The sequence below is a fragment of the Arvicola amphibius genome, chromosome X (genome assembly GCF_903992535.2).
Source record: "Arvicola amphibius chromosome X, mArvAmp1.2, whole genome shotgun sequence".
NCBI lineage: Eukaryota > Metazoa > Chordata > Mammalia > Rodentia > Cricetidae > Arvicola > Arvicola amphibius.
Window position 1 is genome coordinate 22,155,723 of NC_052065.1, and position 23,212 is coordinate 22,178,934.

At 42.1% G+C, this 23,212-nt stretch overlaps 1 protein-coding gene across 2 annotated transcripts in view; it reads left to right on the forward strand.

Annotated features, from left to right (window-relative positions):
* The window catches only part of Smc1a (structural maintenance of chromosomes 1A), a 44,358-nt gene that overhangs the window by 4,794 nt on the left and 16,352 nt on the right, over positions 1–23,212 (forward strand). For both annotated transcript variants that reach the window (XM_038316089.1, XM_038316088.2), the window contains exons 2-16: positions 5,207–5,395; positions 5,505–5,617; positions 8,218–8,421; positions 8,509–8,747; positions 9,852–10,110; positions 10,201–10,341; positions 11,701–11,783; positions 11,929–12,136; positions 15,287–15,472; positions 15,642–15,821; positions 15,921–16,067; positions 16,159–16,296; positions 17,040–17,156; positions 17,266–17,372; positions 21,273–21,414. In XM_038316089.1, the coding sequence (XP_038172017.1) occupies positions 5,207–5,395; positions 5,505–5,617; positions 8,218–8,421; positions 8,509–8,747; positions 9,852–10,110; positions 10,201–10,341; positions 11,701–11,783; positions 11,929–12,136; positions 15,287–15,472; positions 15,642–15,821; positions 15,921–16,067; positions 16,159–16,296; positions 17,040–17,156; positions 17,266–17,372; positions 21,273–21,414 (2,453 nt within the window). The remainder of the gene's footprint in view (positions 1–5,206; positions 5,396–5,504; positions 5,618–8,217; positions 8,422–8,508; positions 8,748–9,851; positions 10,111–10,200; positions 10,342–11,700; positions 11,784–11,928; positions 12,137–15,286; positions 15,473–15,641; positions 15,822–15,920; positions 16,068–16,158; positions 16,297–17,039; positions 17,157–17,265; positions 17,373–21,272; positions 21,415–23,212) is intronic.

A 23,212-nucleotide genomic window follows, 5' to 3' on the forward strand; every position in this document is an offset into this window, starting at 1 on the left:
TTTAAAATGACATTTATTGTGTGTGTGTGTTTGTATGGTTGATGTTAGTGTCTTTTTCCCCCAATAACTCCATATTTATTTATTTCAAGATTTCTCTGTGTAACAGTCCTGACTGTCCTGGGCCTTGCTCTGTAGACTAGGCTGGCCTCGAACTCAAAAATCCACCTGCCTCTGTCTCCTGAGTGCTGGGATTAATGGTGTGCGCCACCACCACCACCTGGCAACTCCAGCTTATTTTTTGAGACAGGGTCTCTTATTGGCCTGAACCTCATCAACTGGGCTTATTGCCTGGCCAGCAGGCTCAGTATTTTGTCTCCACTTTCTTTTTTTTTCATAGTTTTTTTTTTTATTTAAAAATTTCCATCTCCTCCCCTCCTCCTCCCCCTTCCCTCCCCTCCCCTCCACCCATACCCCCCCTCCCTCTCCAGGCCAAGGAGCCATCAGGGTTCCCTACTCTATGTTAAGTCCAAGGACCTCCCAACTCCCCCCAGGTCCAGGAAGGTGATCAACCAAGCTGACAAGGCCCACACAGAGCCAGTCCATGCCGTAGAATCCAAGCCCATCGCCATTGTCCTTGGCTTCTCAGTCAGCCTCCACCGTTGGCCACATTCAGAGAGTCCGGTTTGGTCTCATGTTCCATCAGTCCCATTCCAACTGGAGTTGGTGATCTCCCGTTAGTTCTGTCCCACCGTCTCCATGGGTGAACGCACCCCTCACGGTCCTGACTTTCTTTCTCATGTTCTCTCTCCTTCTGCTCCTCATCAGGACCTTGGGAGCTCAGTCCGGTGCTCCAATGTGGGGCTCTGTCATTTTCTTCTTCTATCGCCAGATGGAGGTTCCCTCACGGTCCTGACTTTCTTTCTCATGTTCTCTCTCCTTCTGCTCCTCATCAGGACCTTGGGAGCTCAGTCCAGTGCTCCAATGTGGGGCTCTGTCATTTTCTTCATCTATCGCCAGGTGGAGGTTCTATGGTGATATGCAAGAAATTCATCAGTATGGCTATAGGATCTGGCCTTTTCCGGCTCCCTCTCCTCAGCTGCCCAAGGAACTAGCTGGGGGCATCTCCCTGGAAACCCGGGAACCCCTCTAGAGTCAAGTCTCTTGGACAACCCTCAGATGGCTCCCTTAATTAAGATATATGCTTCCCTGTTCCCATATCCACTTTCAATGCTAGGTGATGGACATACACCAACACACCCAGCTTTTTAAGTGGATGCTAAGAGTCCAAACTCAGGTCCTTATGTTTGGGTGGCAAGCTTGGTACTTGTGTAGGGATCAGAGGACAGCTTTGCAGGAGTCAGTTCTCTCTTCCCTCTATGTGTGTCCTGGGGATCAAATTTAGGTTAGCAGGCTTGGTGGCTAGTGCCTTAATCTGTGGAGCCATCTCAACAGCCTGTTCATAGGTTTTCTTATTCCTTTGCTTCTTCCCAAGTTTTGTTATGAACATTGGCAAACATATATGTGGTAGCAGGGTGTGTGGTGCATACCTTTAATCCCAGCTCTCTGAGGCAGAGGCAGGTGGATCTCTGAGTTACAGGCCAGTCTGGTCAATATACAGAGTCTGTCTCTGTCTCTTTCTCTTTCTCATGTGCCCACTTAAACATTTGAAAATAAAGACTTAGCATTTCCCCTTTAATTGCTTCAGCATCATATAAAATTATTATCCTGTCTTATCACTATTTCATTATCACAACAAAGGAATTTTTTTGTGTGTCATCATTTATCCAGTATTTCTTTAAGCTTCAAGCTTCTATAGTTGCTCAGTTTATCTACTATATATATTCAAGCTTCCCTAATTGCTTCCCAAAATGTTCATGTTTCTTTTTTTTTGAATGAGTCCAATCATAGTTCATGCTCTCAAGTTGGGTGGGATTTCACACACTTGTAATCCTAGTATGTGGGAGGCTGAGGCAAGAAGCTTGTGACTGTAAAGCCAACTTGGACTGTGTAGAAATTTTTTCCTAAAATGAAATAAAAGATTAACCTATAGTCACATCCATGTTTTATTTGAATATATTTCGGTAATGTCCTATATTCTAGAATGGTTCTCTCAGCCCCTTTCATTTTAGACATTGCCTTTATTTAGTATAATGGGATGGAACCCAGGGTCTTGTGTGTGCTAGTAAAGTCCTACCTCCACTCCTGGTACAGATAGCGAGTTTTTTTAAAAGAGCAGGCCCTTTGTGTTGTGGAACATCCCATAGTCCTGTTTTTTTTATTTGTTTTTTTAAAGATTTGTTTTTTTTTTCTTTTTTTGTAGTGTCATTCTTTTTTGTATTGCTTTATAAATAATACCATTCAAAATTTCCACTTCCTCCCCTCCTCCCATTTCCCTCCCGCTCACTCCCTCCCCCTCCAGTCCTAAGAGAGGGCAGGGTAGCCTGCCCTGTGGGAAGTCCAAGGCCCTCCCTGCTCCATCCAGGCCTAGGAAGGTATGCATCCAAATAGAATAGGATCCCAAAAAAGCCAGTACATGCAGTAGAGACAAATCCCAGTTCCATTATCATTGGCTTCTCAGTCGGCCCCCATTCATTGGCAGCCACATTCAGAGAGTCCAGTTTGATCCCATGTTCGTTCAGTCCCAGTCCAGCTGGATTTGGTGAGCTCCTATTAGGTCAGGCACACTGTCTCAGTGGGTGGACCAACCCCTTGTGGTCCTGACTTCCTTGTTTATATTCTTCCTCCTTCTGCTCTTCAACTGGACCTTGGGAGCTCAGTCCAGTGTTCCGATGTGGGTCTCTGTCTCTATCTCCATCTGTCTCCAGACGAAGGTTCATATTTGTATTTTTGGGTCTGTATTATCTCACTCAGGATAGTGTTTTCTATTTCTGTCCATTTGCATGCAAAATTCAAGATGTCATTTTTTTTACTGCTGAGTAGTACTCTGATGTGTATATATTCCACAGTTTCTTTATCCACTCTTCCATTGTGTTTCCATCTTATACCTGTCAGAATTGCTAAAATCAAAAACACCAATGACAACCTATGCTGGAGAGGATGTGGAGTAAGGGGAATACTCATCCATTTCTGGTGGGAATGCAAACTTGTGCAACCACTTTGGAAATCAGTGTGGCGGTTTCTCAGAAAATTGGGAGTCAATCTACCTCAGGATCCAGCAATACCACTCTTGGGAATATACCCAAGAGATGCCCAATCATACTACAAAAGCATTTGTTCAACTATGTTCATAGCAGCATTATTTGTAATAGCCACAGTCTTGTTTTGTTTTAACTGATAAAGCTAAGGGAGATCTTGAATTCTTGTTTTTTCAAGACAAGGCTTCTCTAACGTCCTAGAACTCGCTTTGTAGACTAGACTGGCCTTGAACTCAGGGATCTGCCTTCCTCTGCCTCTTGAGTGCTGGGGTTAAAAGTCCTTGACCTTGAACTCTTATGTGTGTTTTGCTTGTGTACCACGTGTGCTTGGTGCTGGTAGAGGCCAGAAGAGGGTGTTTTATCCCCTGAAACCTAGAGTTTCAGATGATTGTGAGCTGTCTTGTGGGTGCTGAGAGCCAAACCTGGGTACTCTGGAAGAGCACTGAGCCAACTTTGAACTCTTAATCCTTAATTTTCCTGCTTTAGTCCCCTGAAGGTGGGCTAGGGTTAGAAGCATGCTATTTACCTGTTTTCCTTTTAGTCTTTCTAGTCTTTGGGGGGTTGTTTTGATTTGTTGATGTTATTGCTTGAGACAATGTTAAGTTACTATGTAGATCTGACTGGCCTAGAATTTGCTGTATAGACAAGGCTGGCCTGGAACTCAACAGAGATCTGCCTGCTTCTTCTTCCCAAGTTCTGGGGTTTAAAAAATGTACCATTGCACCTAGCCACACATTTATTTATTTATGTATGTATGTATGTATGTATGTATTTTGTATACAATATTCTGTCTGTGTGTGTATGCCTGCAGGCCAGAAAAGGGCACCAGACCCCATTACAGATGGTTGTGAGCCACCATGTGGTTGCTGGGAATTGAACTCAGGACCTTTGGAAGAGCAGGCAATGCTCTTAACCTCTGAGCCATCTCTCCAGCTCCACACAATTTATTTCTATCTTAAAGTTTTCTTGTATTGTTTACCAGTTTCCTTTATTTGCTGTATTTTCTAGAGGTTTGAGTGTGATTATGCCACGCACCGCGCCCCCGTGTCTGCGTTAGGTGCGCTGGCACCCAGTTCACGAGATTCGGGCAAGGGGCAGGAGGTTAAAATACACAGACATACACAGACAGAGAGACAGCGACACGGGTCATCCTTTAATTCCCCAAGAATGCCCCCTTTATTGTGTTCAGGGGCAGAATATATAGAGATAGCCACGCCCCAGCCAAACCCACCAGAAACCACTCTGCCATCAGGAACTCCTGAAGGTCTTGTGCTCAGAGCAGCTGTAGGCACTCAGATCAGGGGATTACAAGAAATTCAGGATCTGGGGTCTCACTGCTTCCAACATGATTATAATGACTTACTTATTAGGTTGAATATTTTTTGGCCACATATTTCATTTCATAACCAATGTTGTGTGCTTCATAATGTATTATAACTGGAACATGCCCTTATAAAAATTTACCAAATTAGCCTTTGTTTGTTTGTTTGGAGACAGTTTTTGTAACAGCCCTGTGTAACAGCCCTGGCTGTCCTGGAACTCACTTTGTAGACCTGGCTGGCCTTGAACTCACAGTGATCTGCCTGCCTCTGCCTCCCAAGTGCTGGGATTTAAAGGCGTGCAACACTACCACCCAGCCAGTTTAACCACTTTTAATGTACAGTTTAACAGTGTTACATTTTAACAGTCACACTTTTTTGTGCAACAGATCTCTAGAACTCTTCTGTCTTGCCCCCTCAGTCCAGCCTGCTTTTATTTTTGCATGATTAAGGTCAAGCTACTGGGTTTACAGGGTAAAAATAATACGTTTATGTTAGCATAGTAAAGGTTGTAGAACAATCCATTCTATGAATACCTGTTTCTTTATAGGGGGTTTTATAGGGGGTTTTAGTGTCTGGCTCCTACAAGTAATTTACTTACCTGTAGAGGAACTATTTTTCCCAAGTCATTGACCCAGTTTTCTGACAACAGTTTACTTTCTGTTTTCCATTAGTCTGATATTAGGAAATAGAATAGAAAAGAACACATTTCTATTCTCAATGTCCTTTATTTCTTTTCCCCTTCCCATCTTCCCAATGTTCCCTCTTCTGTTTCATCCCCTTCTCTTTTAGGTAAGTCAAATCTCATGGATGCTATCAGCTTTGTGCTTGGTGAGAAAACCAGCAACTTGCGGGTAAAGACTCTTCGGGACCTGATACATGGAGCTCCTGTGGGCAAGCCAGCTGCTAACCGAGCCTTTGTGAGCATGGTCTACTCTGAGGAGGGTGCTGAGGACCGCACTTTTGCCCGTGTCATTGTAGGTGGGTAAGACTGATCAGAAGACTCTTTTGAGTCCAAGGAAGCAGATAGACTCATTTCTAGGATGGGAGAAACTACCTGACCCTTGCTAACTCATTCATTGTCTTGTAGGGGGCTCTTCTGAGTACAAGATCAACAACAAAGTTGTCCAGCTACATGAATACAGTGAAGAGTTAGAGAAGTTGGGTATTCTCATCAAAGCTCGTAACTTCCTTGTCTTCCAGGTGGGCTATTTTTTTTTAAGACAGGTTCTCATTGTATAATCCTGGCTGTCCCGGAACTCACTATGTAGACCAAGCAGGCCTTGAACTCAAAAAGACCTGCCTGCTTCTGCTTTCTGAATAATAGGATTAAAGGTGTGCACCACTGTGCTCAGCAAATTACTTTTATTTTTTATCCTTAAAAGTTTTTATTTGAAGATTTTATATGCTGTATTTGCATCGTTTCCACATTCCCTCTCTCCAACTCCTGTATCTCTCTAACTACCTCCTCTGGAATTTATGACCTCTTCTATCTTTCTGTCTGTCTATCTAGCTATAGATTTTTGTTGTTGTTGTTGTTGTTGTTGTAGTTTGTTTTTCGAGACAGGGTTTCTCTGGCTTTGGAGCCCGTCCTGGAACTTGCTTTTGTAGACCAGGCTGGCCTTGAACTCACAGAGATCTGCCTGCCTCTGCTGGGATTAAAGGTGTGCGCCACCACTGCCTGGCGTCTATTGATTTTTTTTAAAAGATTTTTATTTTATATGTATGAATGTTTTGCTTGTATGTATGTATGTATGTATGTGCACATGTGTGGTGTGCCTGGTGCCCACAGGCCAGAAGGCAGCATCAGACCCCCTATAAATGGAGTTGCAGATGTTTGTGAGCCACCTTGTGGGTGGTGGTGGGAACTAAATAAGAGTCCTCTGCAAGAACAACAAGTACTCTTTACCACTAAGCCATTTTTCTAGCCCCTATATTTGTTTTATTAGTATTTGCTCTTATTTGTATGTTTTTAGGGCTTTTGGGGATGGGGTAGGCAGTGTGGAAATTGGTTCACCTTCTCTTAACATATTTCAGTGTTTGAAAGTTTCCCCCATCCATATTGGTGTGTCCATTGATGTAGTAGTCTTCACAGGTCTTGTGCTGACAGCCAGATTGTTGAGAGTTCTTGGGAACACCATTTTTGTCCTGTTAGGAAGAAACTGTTATGCAGCAGTCATCCTGGCCCTCAGGCTCCTGTAATCTTAATGCCCCCTCTCCTGAGATGTTCCCTGAACCATAGATGTAGGGGCTGTCTTATAGATGATACACTTGGGGCTGGGCACTCTGGTCATTTATTTTCTGCACTTTGACCAGTTATGGATCTCTCTGATTGTCTTGGTTAGAAAACAAGAAGTTTCTTTGAGATGTAAAACTTGAACTTATCTCTGGGTATATGGAAGAGTATTTAGTAATGTGACTGTAGTTAGTTCTTCTCTGTGGGCTTTTTCTTTTCTTTTTTAGAAATATTTATTTATTATGTATACAATATTCTGTCTGTGTGTATGCCTGCAGGCCAGAAGAGGGCACCAGACCCCATTACAGATGGTTGTGAGCCACCATGTAGTTGCTGGGAATTGAACTCAGGACCTTTGGAAGAGCAGGCAATGCTCTTAACCTCTGAGCCATCTCTCCAGCCCGTTTTTTTTCTCTTTAAAGATAGGGTCTCTCTGTGTAGCTTTGGCTGGCCCCCTAAGTCCAGGGATTAAAGGCATGTGCCACCATGCCCAGACTGTGTGCATTTAAAAATATTTTTGTTTTATGTGTATGAGTGTTTTGCTTGCACGTGTGTATGTGCACAGTGCATGCACTGTGCATGGAAGAGTGTGTTAGATTCCCTGGAACTAGAGTTACAGATAGTTGTGAGCCTCCATGTGTGTGCTAGAAATTAAACCTGAATCCTTTGGAAGGAAGAACCACTAGTGATCTTAACTGTTGAGCCACCTAGTCAGCCCCCTTTGGGTGTTTTTAAGTCATTATTGGCTATTTGTTGTTTTTTGACCTTTCCTGTCCCACCTAGGCCTGCTTTATCTCCAAGTTCGTGTGTCGTAGCACATTCTTTAGTGGGCTTCCTAATTCCATTCTGGCCTCTTTCAGTTTCCCCCTCAGCTGGATAAGGAAAGAAGTCTTTCTTCTCTGTCTTTCTGTAAAGCAGTTCAGTGATTCCTTTCTTCTTGTCTTAGAATAGTTGTTCTTAAATTATATTTCCTAGACCAGTGGTATCAGCACCACTTGGGAATATGTTATGTTCCCTAGCATGCTTTCCTCTTTTCTTGGTTAGTTTTCCCATATATTCCAACATCAGCATAGGTGTCACCTGTGTAAGGAGTTCCCTACTTAAGGTTTTTGCCTCTCAAGCTTGAATTTTCTGGGCTGCTTTAGTCATTGCACGTAATATACCACTGTGTTACCTTTGTGTTTGTCTTTTTATGTTCAGAGGCAGAGAATGTGGCATTAAATCCCGATATGGCTGACCTGTTGGCACAGGCCCATACCCCCACCTAAAGCAAGAGGATTTTAAGTTCAAGGTTTGCGTGGACTACAGAGGAAGTTCAAACCCAGCCTAGACAGCTTAGTGAGACCCTGTCTCACAATAAGAAAAGTAAACAGTGGACAGGGAATACAGCTCAGTGATGGAGTAGATACTGACCTTTAATCCTCAGTACTTATTCTGTCCCCCATCTTCAAAAAAGCCTTGAAATGTGGCACTAGTTGGGGAGAAGAGGGTTGATAAACTTCTGAAGTGGGCAGGGTGAATTGAGCCAGCAGAGGTCTAAATGGGGCAGTGTTTTGACCTTTGCTAGGGTGCAGTGGAGTCTATTGCCATGAAGAACCCTAAGGAGAGGACAGCTTTATTTGAAGAAATAAGTCGCTCTGGGGAGCTAGCACAGGAGTATGACAAGCGAAAGAAAGAAATGGTGAAGGCTGAAGAGGACACACAGTTTAATTATCATCGCAAGAAAAATATTGCAGCTGAACGCAAAGAAGCCAAACAAGAGAAGGAAGAGGTTGGTGGCCTGGCTGCCTCTTAGATCTAAGGGACCAAGATAAAGGCAGTGCCTTACTGATCCCCGTCCCCATTCCTGTTTGCGTAGGCGGACCGCTACCAGCGCCTGAAGGATGAGGTGGTACGAGCCCAGGTGCAGTTGCAGCTCTTCAAGCTGTACCATAATGAAGTAGAGATTGAGAAGCTCAACAAGGAACTGGCCTCTAAGAACAAGGAGATTGAGAAGGACAAGAAACGGATGGACAAGGTAGAGGATGAGCTGAAGGAGAAGAAGAAAGAACTGGGCAAAATGATGCGGGAGCAGCAGCAGATTGAGAAGGAGATCAAGTAAGAGGCGTGCCCAGGCCTGGAACCTGTGGGAAACTAGCAATTGTGCTATCTCTTGGGATTCTTTGAACTCAGAGTCTAGTATTTCTACTAATTTTTTCCCCTTGACCAAGGCCCATTTCTTGGCTTTTAGTTAATACAATAGAATATTGAGAATTCAGGCTTGGGGCAGTAAGGTAGCTCAGCTTTGACATAGCTCATTGGGCAAAGGTGCTTGAGGCCAAGCCTAGTGACCTGAGTTAAATCACTGGGATCCATATGGTGGAGGAGAGAACTGAGTTCTACAAGTTGTCCTCTGATCTCTGCATGTGGATACACATGTGCTCACATATACTAACTAATGTGTATGCATGTGTGCTTGTGTGTGTGATACAAGTAATTAAGAAAGAATGAAAGAAGTGGCCTCTGGGTTGACAAGTTAGCATATAAGAGGAAGCAGTAGGAAGTGGGATGAACAAGAGGGCCGTCCTTTGAGACAGGTACTGTATCTAGGAGCTTAAAGGAATCGGATGAGAAGTGATTTGATCAGATGAAGGTAATTCAGTAAACGTAGGCTTTTTGTGAAGTTTTTAATGAGAGACCTGTCTTAGGGTTTGCTTTGACCTTATGGGACAGTGTTTGACATTTCTCAGGATTCAGTGAAATCTGTTGTCATGAAGAACCCCAAAGTTGCAAGGGTTGAAGCAGGGGTGGTAATTTTGTCTTTTGGTGTGACTAGAATGCCAGGATGATGGTAGGTTCCAAGAAGTACTCAAACTGCATCCTCCTGGTTTTTCTTTTGTTGTTGTTGTTTGGTTGGTTGGTTTTTTTGAGACAGGGTTTCTCTGTGTAACAGGTCTGGTTTTCCTGAAACCTTTTCTCTAGACCATGCTGGCCTTAAACTCAGAAATCTTCCTGCCTCTGCCACCTGAGTGCTGGGATTAAAGACATGTGCCACCACCTCCCAGCTGTTGGTTTTTGAGGATCTCTAAGGCATTAGGCCCTTTTTCTTTACAGTGTTTCCATGAGGTTGAATGGGAATACCGAGGCCCCTCTTTTGGTATGAAAAGCCTGGGAGCCTACCTTCTGCAGGGCTGATTGTCTTTTTTTTTCCTCTGGCAAAAGGGAAAAGGACTCGGAGTTGAATCAGAAGCGTCCTCAGTACATCAAAGCCAAAGAGAATACCTCCCACAAAATCAAGAAGCTTGAGGCAGCCAAGAAGTCTCTGCAGAATGCTCAGAAGCATTACAAGAAACGGAAGGGTGACATGGATGAACTGGAGAAAGAGATGTTGTCCGTGGAGAAGGCCCGCCAGGAGTTTGAAGAACGCATGGAGGAAGAGAGTCAAAGTCAGGGCAGAGACTTGACCCTAGAGGAAAATCAGGTAAGTCTTGAAAGGGTTGCAGGTAAAAAGCTCAGTAACTTAACATATGCTGACTGAGTAAGCTGTCCTCTTTTTCTGTTCATAACACAGGTAAAGAAATACCACCGACTGAAAGAAGAAGCTAGCAAGAGAGCAGCCACTTTGGCTCAGGAGCTGGAGAAGTTTAATAGAGATCAGAAAGCTGACCAGGACCGTCTAGATCTGGAAGAGCGGAAGAAAGTAGAGACAGAGGTAGGCAAAAATTAAAGGATGAGGCATGGGGGTGTAGCTCAGCAGCAGTGTGTGCTTAGCATATTTACCCTGAATTCAGTTCCCAGCATCAACAACAAGCCAAAAGATCAGGGGTGATAATCCCTAAATAAAGAAATAATGATAGTTTCAATATCAACAGAAGTTTTTATCTGTCAGGCAGCTACTGTGTGTTAAGCACAGTAGCTTTACATATATTGCTTTACGTATATTCTTCATTTATGATTGCCTTTAGGGGATAGTTGCTATTATCCTCACCTTCCAAATGAGGAAACTGCATCACAGTGGTGAAGTAATCTGCTTAATACTAATAGTAATCCCATAATTACTTAGTTACAGGCTTAGGATATGAACCTGGGCAGGCTGGCTCTAAAGCTCACGCTTTTACCAAATATACTTCGCTTACTGCCACTTTAATATTAGTAATAATGATAGAAAGTTCTTATGTTATCCCAAGAGCCTATAATGATCTAGGCATTCAGCTAACACTTATTTTAGATATTTAAGAGAACATCGTAGGCATTAATGCACACCCTGTATTAAGTACTTACTGTGTACTCTGTGAAGTGGAAATTACCTACATCTTACAGATGAGACAGCAGGGTCAGAGAGCTCTGTGAAGCTTTACTTTGAGTGTTAGATTGGTGAGGAAACCTGGACTGGGTACAATACCTTTGAGAGGTTTTGGAACCCTTGGAAGCCTTATCTATCAGTGGACTGGATTTCATATATGTTTCTGCTTTTTTTTAAAGTTGTAAATTTATTTATTTTATATCCTGACCACAGTTCTTCCCTCTTCTCCTCCCATTTCTCCCTTACCTTCCCTCTGCCTTCCCTCCCAATACACTTTTCCTCTGTTTCTATTCATAAAGAGGCAGGCCTCCCATGGATATCAACAAAGCATGGCATATCAAGTTGCAATAAGACTATGTACATCTCCATGTATTAAGGCTGGGCAAGGCAACCCAGGATAAGGAATAGGGTCCCAAAAGTTGGTCAGAGTCAGACACAGCCCCTGTTCCCACTATTAGTCCCACAAGAGCACTAAGCTATACAACCATAACATATATGCAGAGGGTCTAGGTCAGTCCCATGCAGGCTTCCTGGTTGTTGGTTCAGTTTCTGTCAGCTCCTATGAACCCAGGTTAATTGATTCTGTAGATTTTCTTTTAATGTCCTTAACCCCTCTGCTTTTTTGGGAGGCCTCCTAATTAGTGACAGATTGTGTTGGACTATTGGAATTTTAGATGAGCGAGGTCAATAAGGGTATAAGCCAATAATACCACATGGGCTTGGGTTAACCGACTCACCCTCTAGTAATGGAATGTATTTATTGCCCAGGCCAAGATCAAGCAAAAACTCCGGGAAATTGAAGAGAATCAGAAACGGATCGAGAAGCTAGAGGAATACATTACCACTAGCAAGTATGTGACTCTGCAATACTTCTCTTCTCCTTCCACATCTCTTTTCTGCTTATCTTGCTCCTCTTCAAGCAGGTCTACCAGAGTCCTTCAGTCACAAATAGTATCTCACCAGACAGGCTAACTCTTGTATTTTCTTTCTTTGTAGGCAGTCCCTAGAGGAACAGAAGAAGCTAGAAGGAGAATTGACAGAGGAAGTGGAGATGGCCAAGCGTCGTATTGATGAGATCAATAAGGAGCTGAACCAGGTGATGGAGCAATTGGGGGATGCGCGCATTGACCGTCAGGAAAGCAGTCGCCAGCAGCGAAAAGCAGAAATAATGGAAAGCATCAAGCGTCTCTACCCTGGTTCTGTGGTAAGACTGGAGGGTCCTCTTTCTGAGCAAGTATTCAGACTTCCTGTCAACCTTCTCAGTCACCCTGTGTTATATTATAGACTTTCTCTGGGGAGACATGATCCACACATATCTACTCACCTCAGAAAGGAACCCACGACAGAACTAAGTAATGGTTGCTCTAAAGTCTAACATGGTGAACTAATTAACTTTTTACTGGGGTTACAAACAGGAGTATGAGGGAAGGGTAACTTAAAAGAACAGGAATGACTCAAAAAAAAAAAACCCCAGCACCTGTGTCACCTAAAAGCCCATTCCAGTGGTAGGTGACAACTCACAAAAGTGACAGTCTTGGAGCTTTTGGCACAGTTTTCGGACAGCTCAAAAAAAAAGAGTTAAGAATCTCTTATTTCTGCAGCTGTCTGTCTGAGATTTCTTCTTTAGCAGGTGTTTACTTTTTCTATAAAGCTGAGAAAGGCCTTCCACTTGCCCAAAAAGGATACTGAAGTGTCTACCTCATGAGGCTCCTCCTTCCTTCTGGGGGTAGTGCCAGTGGGAAGAAGATTGCTGTTGAACACTATGAAGACAGGATAGCTAGTCCTATTTTTATATCTGGGAAAATGGAAACTCAGCTAAAATGTCCTACCCAAACAAACATAGCTTGGGCTGGAGAGGTGGTTCAGAGTTAGGACCATTGTCTGCTTTTCTATAGGACCTGGGCTTGGTTTCCAGCACCCACGTGGTAATTCACAATCTCTGTGACTTCAGTCCCAGAGAATTCAACACCCTCTTCTGGACTATGTGGCCACTAGTCACACATACACACATATGTGTAGACAAAACACATGCGCATAAAATAAAAAATAAGTTAAAAAAAGAAAAGAAGCAAAGTTTGCGAGAGAACTGCTGTTTATGCTCAATTTATCCTGACTTTTTTTTCAATTTTAAAAATTTTGATGATTAATGATTAAGAGCAGTTGCTGCCCTTTCAGAGGACCTAACATATCAGCTGGCTCACAACTGCTTATAACTACAGCTCCAGGGGATCTGGTGCTTCTGGCCTTTGAGGGCATATTCACATACATACAAACACACACACATAATTGCAAATAATAAAAATTAAAAAGTTAATGTGTGTGTGTATTGTGAGTATATGTGCCACAGCAAGAATGGATCCAACTTGTTTGAGACAGGGTCTTGTGTTGGGTTTTGCCTTTTTTTAAAAGAAAAGATTTCTGTGTATGATTGTTTTGCCTTCAAGTATGTATGTACACCACATACACAGACAAAGAGTAATTGTGTTTCCTTGAAAACCACAAGAACCTCTAGCAAATTAACCAATGGAGTAGTACATAGAAACTTAATTTTTAGTTGGATGGTCAAAACCACACGTCACAGTCTAGGCTTATAATTGTAATCTGAAGTGAAAGGCCGTCTTATGGGACTGAGTCCTTATGTTTTATATCTGATGCTACCTCAAGATATGCATCAGAACTGGATTATAGGACACACAACTAGTCTATTGGTGTGTGGAGGTGTCTGTGTCTTTGTTTGCATTTATGGGTATATACTTGTGAGTGAGGGTGCCCAAGGAGACCATAAGATCCTTTGGAGCTGGAGTTACAGGTAGTTGTGAGCCATCTGACACGAATACTAGGAACTGAGCTCAGGTTCTCTGCAAGAGCAGCAAGCACTCTAATAGCTGATACATTTCTCCAGTCCTGAGCTTTTGTGTTTCTTTTTTTGTTTGTTTTGTTTTGTTTTCAAGACAGGAGCTTGTCCTGGAACTAGAGCTTATAGACCAGACTGGCCTCGAACTCACAGAGATCTGCCTGCCTCTGCTTCCCAAGTGCAGAGATTAAATTTGTGTGCCACCACTTCCCAGTGCTTTTGAGTTTTTATGGGGAGTTTGGTTCATAGACACAGTAGATGAAATCATTGGCTGTTGACGATCAACCCAACTTTTAGTCATCTTTTCCTGTTAGGTGTGGGACAGGGGGCTAGAAGGCCCAGTCATCTAATCCTGCCTTGGTTTCTGTAATGACTAGCTCTCACAGGAAAGTTACCTAGGAGTAATCAGTCGTCCATCAACTCATTATGATTTTAGTTTTTGGAACTCTATCAGGAACCTCAGTCTATGGCTAAATGTATATTTCATAATGTTATAGTCCTCCCTTGGTCTTTGAACACAAATCTTTTACATCAAAACAACTGTAAGTCAAAAGATATACTGGCATACTGGCAGGGCAGGAGAGATGGCTCTGCAGTTAAGATCACTGACTGTTCTTCCAGAGGACCCTGATTCAATTTTCAGTGCCCACATGGCAGCTCACAACTGTTTGTAACTCCAGTTCTAGGGGATCTGACAACCTCACATAGGCATACATACATACAGGCAAAACACCAATGTACATTAAAAATGAGAAGGAGTTATTAAAAACCTTTAAAGATATACTGGCATATTACTACAATCTCATGCAGTTATCAGTTAATAAGTAACCAGTGTAAAGCTAGGTGCCATGTTGCATATCTTTAATATCAGCAGTTGGGGGGCAGAGATAGGAGGGTCATGAGTTTGGCTTCAACCTGGGCTACATAGGGACATTCAGGTTAGTCCCAGATAAATAACGAGACCATGTTTCAACAACAGAAAAATTAGCTAGTATCATATTCAAAAATATCTTTTAGGGTGAGGCTGTAAAGGCTTGTGGCCTTTCAGTCAATCTTGTCTGGTTCCAAAAGCATTCTTAGAAAACCTGTAGCTTCACCTTTTAATCCTCTGATGTAATTGATCCTAGAGACAATGTGATTTCTTTCTCTGAGAAAGAAATTGTAATTGGGTTGTTAATTGGGTCTTCCATCATGTAACATGTTTATTCAGTCCTTAATCCTCCTTTAACCGAACTTCTGTCTTTGGAAGGGACATTAGAATTGACTGCTGTGCTGGTCTGAATAGCTTACAGCCATACAAGTCTAACAAGTGCCTCCCCTCAATCCATTCCCATTTTCGTGGTATTATACAGGTGCAAAAATAGAGGACTGACTTCACAAATAAGCAGTATAGATGCAAGTCATTGTTCCTTATATAGATTTTTATCTTGCCATTCTTTGTGAACTAGTAATTAGGATTCCCAAGCCTTATGCTTCATTTCCCCTTCTTCTTTTATTCAGTATGGCCGCCTCATTGACCTCTGCCAGCCTACACAAAAGAAATACCAGATTGCTGTGACTAAGGTTTTAGGAAAGAACATGGATGCTATTATTGTAGACTCAGAGAAGACTGGTCGGGATTGTATCCAATATATCAAGGAACAACGTGGAGAGCCTGAGACCTTCTTGCCTCTTGACTACCTGGAAGTAAGGCTTGTGTGTGTGTGTGTGTGTGTGTGTGTGTGTGTGTGTGTGTGTGTGAGAGAGAGAGAGAGAGAGAGAGAGAGAGAGAGAGAGAGAGAGAGAGAGAGAGAGGTGTTGGGGCCCCTCACCTTGGTTTTATGTATTCTATTGCTTCATAAGATTCTTCACACAGGTGAAACCTACAGATGAGAAACTCCGGGAGCTGAAGGGGGCCAAGCTAGTGATTGATGTGATTCGCTATGAACCACCTCACATCAAAAAAGCTTTGCAGTATGCTTGTGGCAATGCCCTTGTTTGTGACAATGTGGAGGATGCCCGACGCATTGCCTTTGGAGGTCACCAACGCCATAAGGTATGACCCCTTTTTCCCAGGTTGGAGTTGAATAGGCGCAGTACTGGGAATTGCTGTTTTCACCATCTCCTCTGCCTCTTCTCTCCCTGTTGTTTATAGACAGTGGCACTGGATGGAACCCTTTTCCAGAAGTCAGGCGTTATCTCTGGTGGAGCCAGTGATCTCAAGGCAAAGGCACGGCGCTGGGATGAGAAAGCAGTAGACAAGCTGAAAGAAAAAAAAGAACGCTTGACAGAGGAGCTGAAAGTAAGCAACAAGTAACGCTGATCCTTAGGAGTAGGGTTGCTGAGCTCAGGTTGGTCACTTATCACATGGCCCTTTTTCTTGTCCTCTTTAGGAGCAGATGAAGGCGAAACGGAAAGAGGCAGAACTGCGTCAGGTGCAGTCTCAGGCCCATGGACTACAAATGAGGCTGAAGTACTCACAGAGTGACCTTGAGCAGACCAAAACAAGGCATCTTGCCCTGAATCTCCAGGTAGGGCCTGTCCTTCAGCCCTGTTCTCCAAGGCCATCCTAGGTTGCACTGAGGGTGAAGAACTATCTATCCACTTTCCTTCTGTTCTGTTCAGGATAGCATAGCAGAGAATCTGACATTGGGATGTGGTGGTGGTGGGGGCTCCAGATCTTCGGTCAGCTGTATTTATTCTATTAAGCAACTTACTTCTCTTTGTCAGTTTTCCCATCTTCATCTACCAAATGGAAATTACTGTCTATTTTGTATGATTATTGCAAAGATGGAACAAGTTAATATCTGTAAAATTCTTAGAACATTAGGCACTCAGTAAATGTTAGGTGCTGTTACTAACGCATTTCATTCAATAAATATTGGAACTACTAAAAGCCAATTGAGAGTGAGTTACAAGAATTTCAGTGTCTGTAGGTTGGGGTTCTAGATATATAAGTGTGTTTGATAATTCTACATTTTTCCACTTTACCCAAATTAGAGGTGTTACATAATGCTTAGATTCACCTTCTTGTGAAAAACAGTCTAACTTCTAAAATAATTGGCCCAGGGGTTATCAATAAGGGATTGTGGACCTATAACTAATGATGTTTATGGTGTGCCCAGCCGTATGAAATAAAGGTTTTGAATTTGACTGGGATATTGGTGCTAAGTCAAGCTTTCTCAGTGGTTGCTGACCATGGGACTGGTACTGGCAAGGAAGTTCTTTTCCTCCACAGATTCTAGTCTCTTGTCTTCCAACCTATTGTCTGTAGGAAAAGTCCAAGCTGGAGAGTGAGCTAGCCAACTTCGGGCCTCGCATTAATGATATCAAGAGAATCATTCAGAGCCGAGAAAGGGAAATGAAAGACTTGAAGGAGAAGATGAACCAGGTTGGTAGACGGTGGGCCACGGCAGCATGTTTATCAGGACAAGACTAGGTTTGGAAGTAGGACTGTAATCAATAATGAATGCCACTGCCCTCCCTGACTTTTCCCTCAGGTGGAAGATGAAGTGTTTGAAGAGTTTTGTCGGGAGATTGGTGTGCGTAACATCAGAGAATTTGAGGAAGAAAAGGTGAAGCGACAGAATGAAATTGCCAAGAAACGGTAAGTGAAAAATACTGTTATAAGATATTAGGATGCATGCCTACAGCCTGACATCCTTGAGAGTCATGTGTGTCTTAGGACAGTGACCAATTCTTAGGACCATACAAACTTATTGTAGGGAGGCCTGAAAGAACAGCAAAAATCAGATAGGTATTATAACGGGATAGTTGGCTGAAAGTGCCAGCTTTAAATCTGGTTTACCTGGATTCAAATCATTACCTTGAACAATAGTTTTTAAATTATAAAATGAGGCAGTTATGCCTATCTTTTGGCATTGTGGGGAGGATTAGATGAAATAATCTTTGTGAATTATTCAGCATAAATAGCACCTACAAAGAACAATGAACACTACCTTTTCTGTGGGGGGGGGGCGTTTTCAAGACAGAGTTTCTCTGTAGCTTTGGAGCCTATCCTGGAACTTGCTCTATAGACCAGGCTGGCCTCGAACTCCCAGAGATTCGCCTGTCTCTGCCTCCCAAGTGCTGATATTAAAGGCGTGCACCACCACCACCAGGCTAAACCCTACCTTTTGTTTTGCCATTATCCTTGTGTGTTGGAGGTTAGGAATGAAAAGAAGTTCTAGTCTGGAAGAATAACCAGAAAAGAAGCTTCTCTCTTTTTATTGTATATTATATTATATTATACTGTATTTAACTTTGTTTTTTTTTTTTAAGGTTCTGTTTCCCCTTGCAGCACAGGCCTGCTCATTTTAGTTTATTCATGGCATATGTGCACTTATTCATTCATTCAATAAATCTTTTTGCTTTTTTTTTTTCAGATAGAGTCTTGCTTGGAACCCTGATTTGTCTGGTACTTAGTATGTAACCTGAAGGGGAAGCTTAGCCAATCACCTTGTTTGTAAGGCGTGTCCCCTTAGGCTAATATTTACTTATAAAATCTTGCGGGCCTGTGGCCCGCCTGCTCTTTGTTTTCCTGCGCTCCTTGCTGGAACCTTGGATGTGGTAGCCGTTTCTCAGATCCTCCTTCCGAGAGGATCCATTGGAGGGCAAGTTCTAGATAACCTCAGGCCGATCGCACCCCCCCCCCCCCCACCATTCGAACGTCTGCCCTATCAACTTTCGATGGTAGTCGCCTTGCCTACCATGGTGACCACGGGTGATGGGGAATCAGGGTTCGATTCCGGAGAGGGAGCCTGAGAAACAGCTACCACAGTAACCCAGCAAAAAACTCAGCAATCCTCCTGCCTCAACCTCCCCAGTGCTGGGATCATAGGCATGCATCATTATACCTCACTTTAATAAGTCTTTTTGAATATCTGCTTTGTACTGGGCTTTCTTGTGCTAGATATTGAAAGATGTATGGGAGATGGAGATGAGGCAGATGAGCATGATATAGTCACCATTGAAGGAGATCACGTCCTAGACCCTGGGTCTCACTTAAGAGTTCATCTAGAGGCAGACTCTACAGGCATATGCCTGCAATCCCAGCTACTCAGGATTCCAAATTCAAGGTCAGCCTTGAATTTAACAAAACCCTGCCTCGAAATACATTAAAAAAGAAAGAGTGCTGAAAGTGTTATTCAGTGGTAGAGCACTTGCCTTTAGAATAGCAGGTATGAGGCCCTGGGGTTCAACTCTTAGTACCACCGTTTCTATGGTAAATATCCTTTGCTTTCCTATGGCGAGCTAGGTTCAAAAGATATAAAATTGAATCTGGTGCTGTATTTTTCCCTCAGGGAACTTACAGAGATACGCCAGTTAAAATAACATAGTAGTTGTATTTGCTGAAAATAATATGTCTTCTTTAGTATATGAAGGTACACATACACACTTACTAGCTCTGTGGGTGTATGTCCCAGAGAATCTTGTTACAGGATCAAAAGAGACACCTTTAAGGGCTGTTCATTTAGGCATAATCTGTATTATTGAGTTGTTGATGTTTAAATTAAATGTGGTAAACAGACTATGAAGTACTGTGGAGCAATTCAAACAAGAATAGATCTATAGTCAGTAACATGGATAACTTACAAAACTGTTATAGATTGGAAAAATGAATGAGATAGATAATGTGCATTTAAAATAGTGACATTTTGTAAAGATGTGCATTTTTAAAGACTTGTTTTTATTTGTGTGTGTGTGTGTGTGTGTGTGTGTGTGTGTGTGTGAGAGAGAGAGAGAGAGAGAGAGAGAGAGAGAGAGAGAGAGAGAGAGAACCATGTGTGTATTAGTGCCAGAGAGAGAGAATGAGAATATGCCATTGCCATGAGAATATACCATGTGGGTGCTGACCCCCACAAAAGCCAGAAGATGGTGTCAGATTCCCTGGGATTGGCATTACCAGTGGTTGTGGGTCTCTTGGTTTGGGTTCTGGGAACCAAACTCAGGTCTTCTGAAAGAGCACATTGCTTTTAACCACTGAGCTGTCTCCCTAGCTCACTTTGAGATGTGTAGTCACAGTAAGGGGAGATAATGGGAGTAGAAATCAAAGGCTGAATAAAGGAGAGAAGGAAAGGGTCTTGCATAGAGAGTAATGACAAAGCTGTTCTCAGTTGTGACATTAACCAGTGCAACTCATCTGAAATTAAAAAAGGAATGTTACAAAAACTTAGACCCTGCCCTGAGCTATGAGGAAAGGCATTGAAAGAAAAGGAGTGATGAATTAGAGATCTGAGAAGTGAATAGATAGGATTTAGCCAGCCAAGCAGGGACAAAAAGGAGTTCCAGCCAGTGAGAACAACGTGTCTAGAGGTGTGACAGAGCATGCCCGCATGCCTTGCCTTGTTCTGAATACTAAGTAGCTTTGAATGCCTGGAACATAAAAACCGGATCAGGAGGAAGGCAGAGGAGGTGAAAAGGTCAGTAGGGGCCAGACCACCAAGGGCTTTATAAGTTATACTTAGGAGATTGGCCTAAAAATTACATACCTCGAAATTGTAGAGTTAATTACATTCCATTTGGATTATAGTGACTAATAGGTTTGGTTGCTAGCATGACATCTGGCAGCGTATATCACTATATTGAAGATTGGTGGGGCAGTTGGAAGCTAGCCCTGCTTGACTGCTAGTGTCTATATGCTGTTAATGTACTTTGAGTTTCTGAAGAGGTAAGGGAAAGAACACTAGCAAAATAGCAGGAATTCAGTGTTTTCTTTGTCTTCTTATACTACCAAATCTCTGCCCCTTAGGAGCTTCTAAAATCTTGCGGCAGAGCTTAGGATGCTAGAAAGAATAGAAACTGTTGGGTAAAAATGAGCTGATTATAGCCAATATTCCTCACATTGATGATGGTAGCTAAAGTATACTGAGTGGTTCCTTTATACATAATTAACTCAATAAGAAAATCTACAGATGAGAAATATAGAGAATATAACTGAGATTGCACTCTGTCCAGGTGGAAGAATTGGAATACTAGCTCTATAAGCCCATTATATATATACATTACGCTATATTAATGATGTAGAGGAAAGACCATAGGTTCTGATGTTAGACTTGGATTCCAGTCCATTTGTGATATTTGCTTTAGCTGTTAGCTTTGCAACCTTAAAGCTTTTTTTTTTTTCTTTTTTTTTAACCCCTTAGCCTGTTTCCTGTGTAAAAGTAAGGGCATTAATTTCTAGTTATGGGAGTTGTTGAGTAGAGAAATAGAGATATCTACATAAAGTACATAGAAGCTTGACAAATCAAACTCATAACTGATGGTTTTAGATGAACCTTGTTTTTTTCTTTTTCATGTCTTCTAGTAAATTGGGAAGGTGCTGGATTCTCCAGTGTTTAAAGGGGGATAGATGGGCTTTGGCTTAGATTTCTCTGTCTTATAATAGAGTTCCAGCTTCTGAACACAATTTGGTGTACTTGTGAGTGGATGGAACCATGACAACTGAGACTTTGGTAGTAACTGAGAGGCCCTTAGTGCTGAGTCTAGTTCCTTTTTCTTTCTATAGGTTGGAATTTGAAAATCAGAAGACTCGTTTGGGCATCCAATTGGATTTTGAGAAGAACCAGCTTAAGGAAGACCAGGATAAAGTACACATGTGGGAGCAGACCGTGAAAAAGGATGAAAATGAGATAGAAAAGCTTAAGAAGGTAAGGAAGGAGAAAGAAAAAAGACAAGGGGAAAATTGGAATAGATATGATGCACACAAGTAAATACCTATAATTTATACATTTTTCATTTAATGAAGAACACCAAGACCTTAATGGGGAGAAATGAGTATGTGAAACAAACATTCCAAAGGATAATAGCTCACAAGCATAAATAATGTAGTTTTTTTTCCAGGAATCAAAGAAATATAAATTAAAGGAGCATTGGGTATACTTTATATTCTGTCATTTAAAGGTTTGTAGGTTTTTTGTCTGTGTTGGGTATATGTACATGAGGTGCTCATGGAGGCTAGAGGCCTTGGGTACCCTAGAACTGGAATTACAAGCAGTTGTGAGCTGCCTAATGTGGGTGCTGGGAATTAAACTTGGGTCTTCTCTAATAGCAGTATGCCCTCTTAACTGCTTAGCCATCTCTCTCCTGCTCCGCATTATCTAAAAGTTTTTATTTTACATTGCATGTATATGCCTCTATGTGGTTATGTGCACATGTGTGTGTTTGTTCCCCCAGAGGTAAGAGATGTTGGATCCCTTTGGAGTTGGAATTACAGGTAGTGTTTTGAGTTGCCTGATGTCGGTGCTGCGAACTGAAGAGCAGTACATTCCCTTAACCACTGAGTCATCTCTCTAGCCTCACACTGTCCAAAAATTAAAAACAAAACCAAAACATTTCTCAGTACCTCATGTGGCGCAGGAGACCAGTATTCTTATATAACATTTCACCATTTATCAAAAAGTTTCACAGTGTGTTTATGGCCTCTCAGTAATACTCGAGGAGGTAATCCAGAGTGCTGAGAAAGCTTTGTGCAAGCACATTGATGTTTATTATAAACATTATTCATAGTTCCAAGTTGGAGACTATCCAGTGCCCCTTGGAAAGTAGGAATTTAGAAAATTATGTGGCATTATGTACTTACATAATTTAGTGGTCTTTAAACTTTAGTAACATACAGATCTCATCTAAAGCAAAAGTGTTTTTCAAGATAGCCAGAGATGCTTAAATCCTGTTATTACTTAAATATAAAAATGAGTGTTTGTGTAGTGGCACATGCCTTTAACCCCAGGCAGAAGTGGGAGGACTCTGAGTTCAAGGCCAGCCCGGTCTAACTAGTAAGTTCCAGGACAATCAGGACTATGTAGAGAGACCCTATCTCAAAAAAAAGTATGTGTTTGTAATGCCTAACCAAAAGCCAAGACAAACTTACAAATTAAATACTAGCAAAATGAATAAAATTTGGATTTTGAAAAGGGTAACTTGTACTTTTAATAGATGTTAGAGAAAAATGACTTAGAGAAGGTCAGTAATCGTTTCAGTCTTTAATCTGTTAGAACTGTCCTAAAAACCTGATTGTTTTTGTATTTTTGATCAGTATATGACCTCACCAACCAGCTGAGTGAGCCATAAGATATTTTCATTATTTCAGACATCCTGTATTTGATAAAAACAAGAAATTGGATTAGTGTAGGTTAAATGCCTGGCTGGCAACCAAATTAATCTCTTAATATTCATTTTTTTAACTCTTCTACTTTGTCAACAGAAGCTTTTATGCATTTTCCTTAGCAATTCTGCTGATTCCACTTAGCCTTGCTTTTGAGGTCTAATGGACCTGAGTTGTTCTGTATTTCTATTGCCCACAGCCACTTGTTTCTAGTGGCTGCAGGTGAACAGCATTTCATCATCTGCTCGCTTCCTCTTGAGATGTATAATAAATACCCTCAACAGCTTTCTCAGGCTTAGCCTGGAACATGCTGGTGGGGGTTTAAGGATTTCCGGGAGCCCACA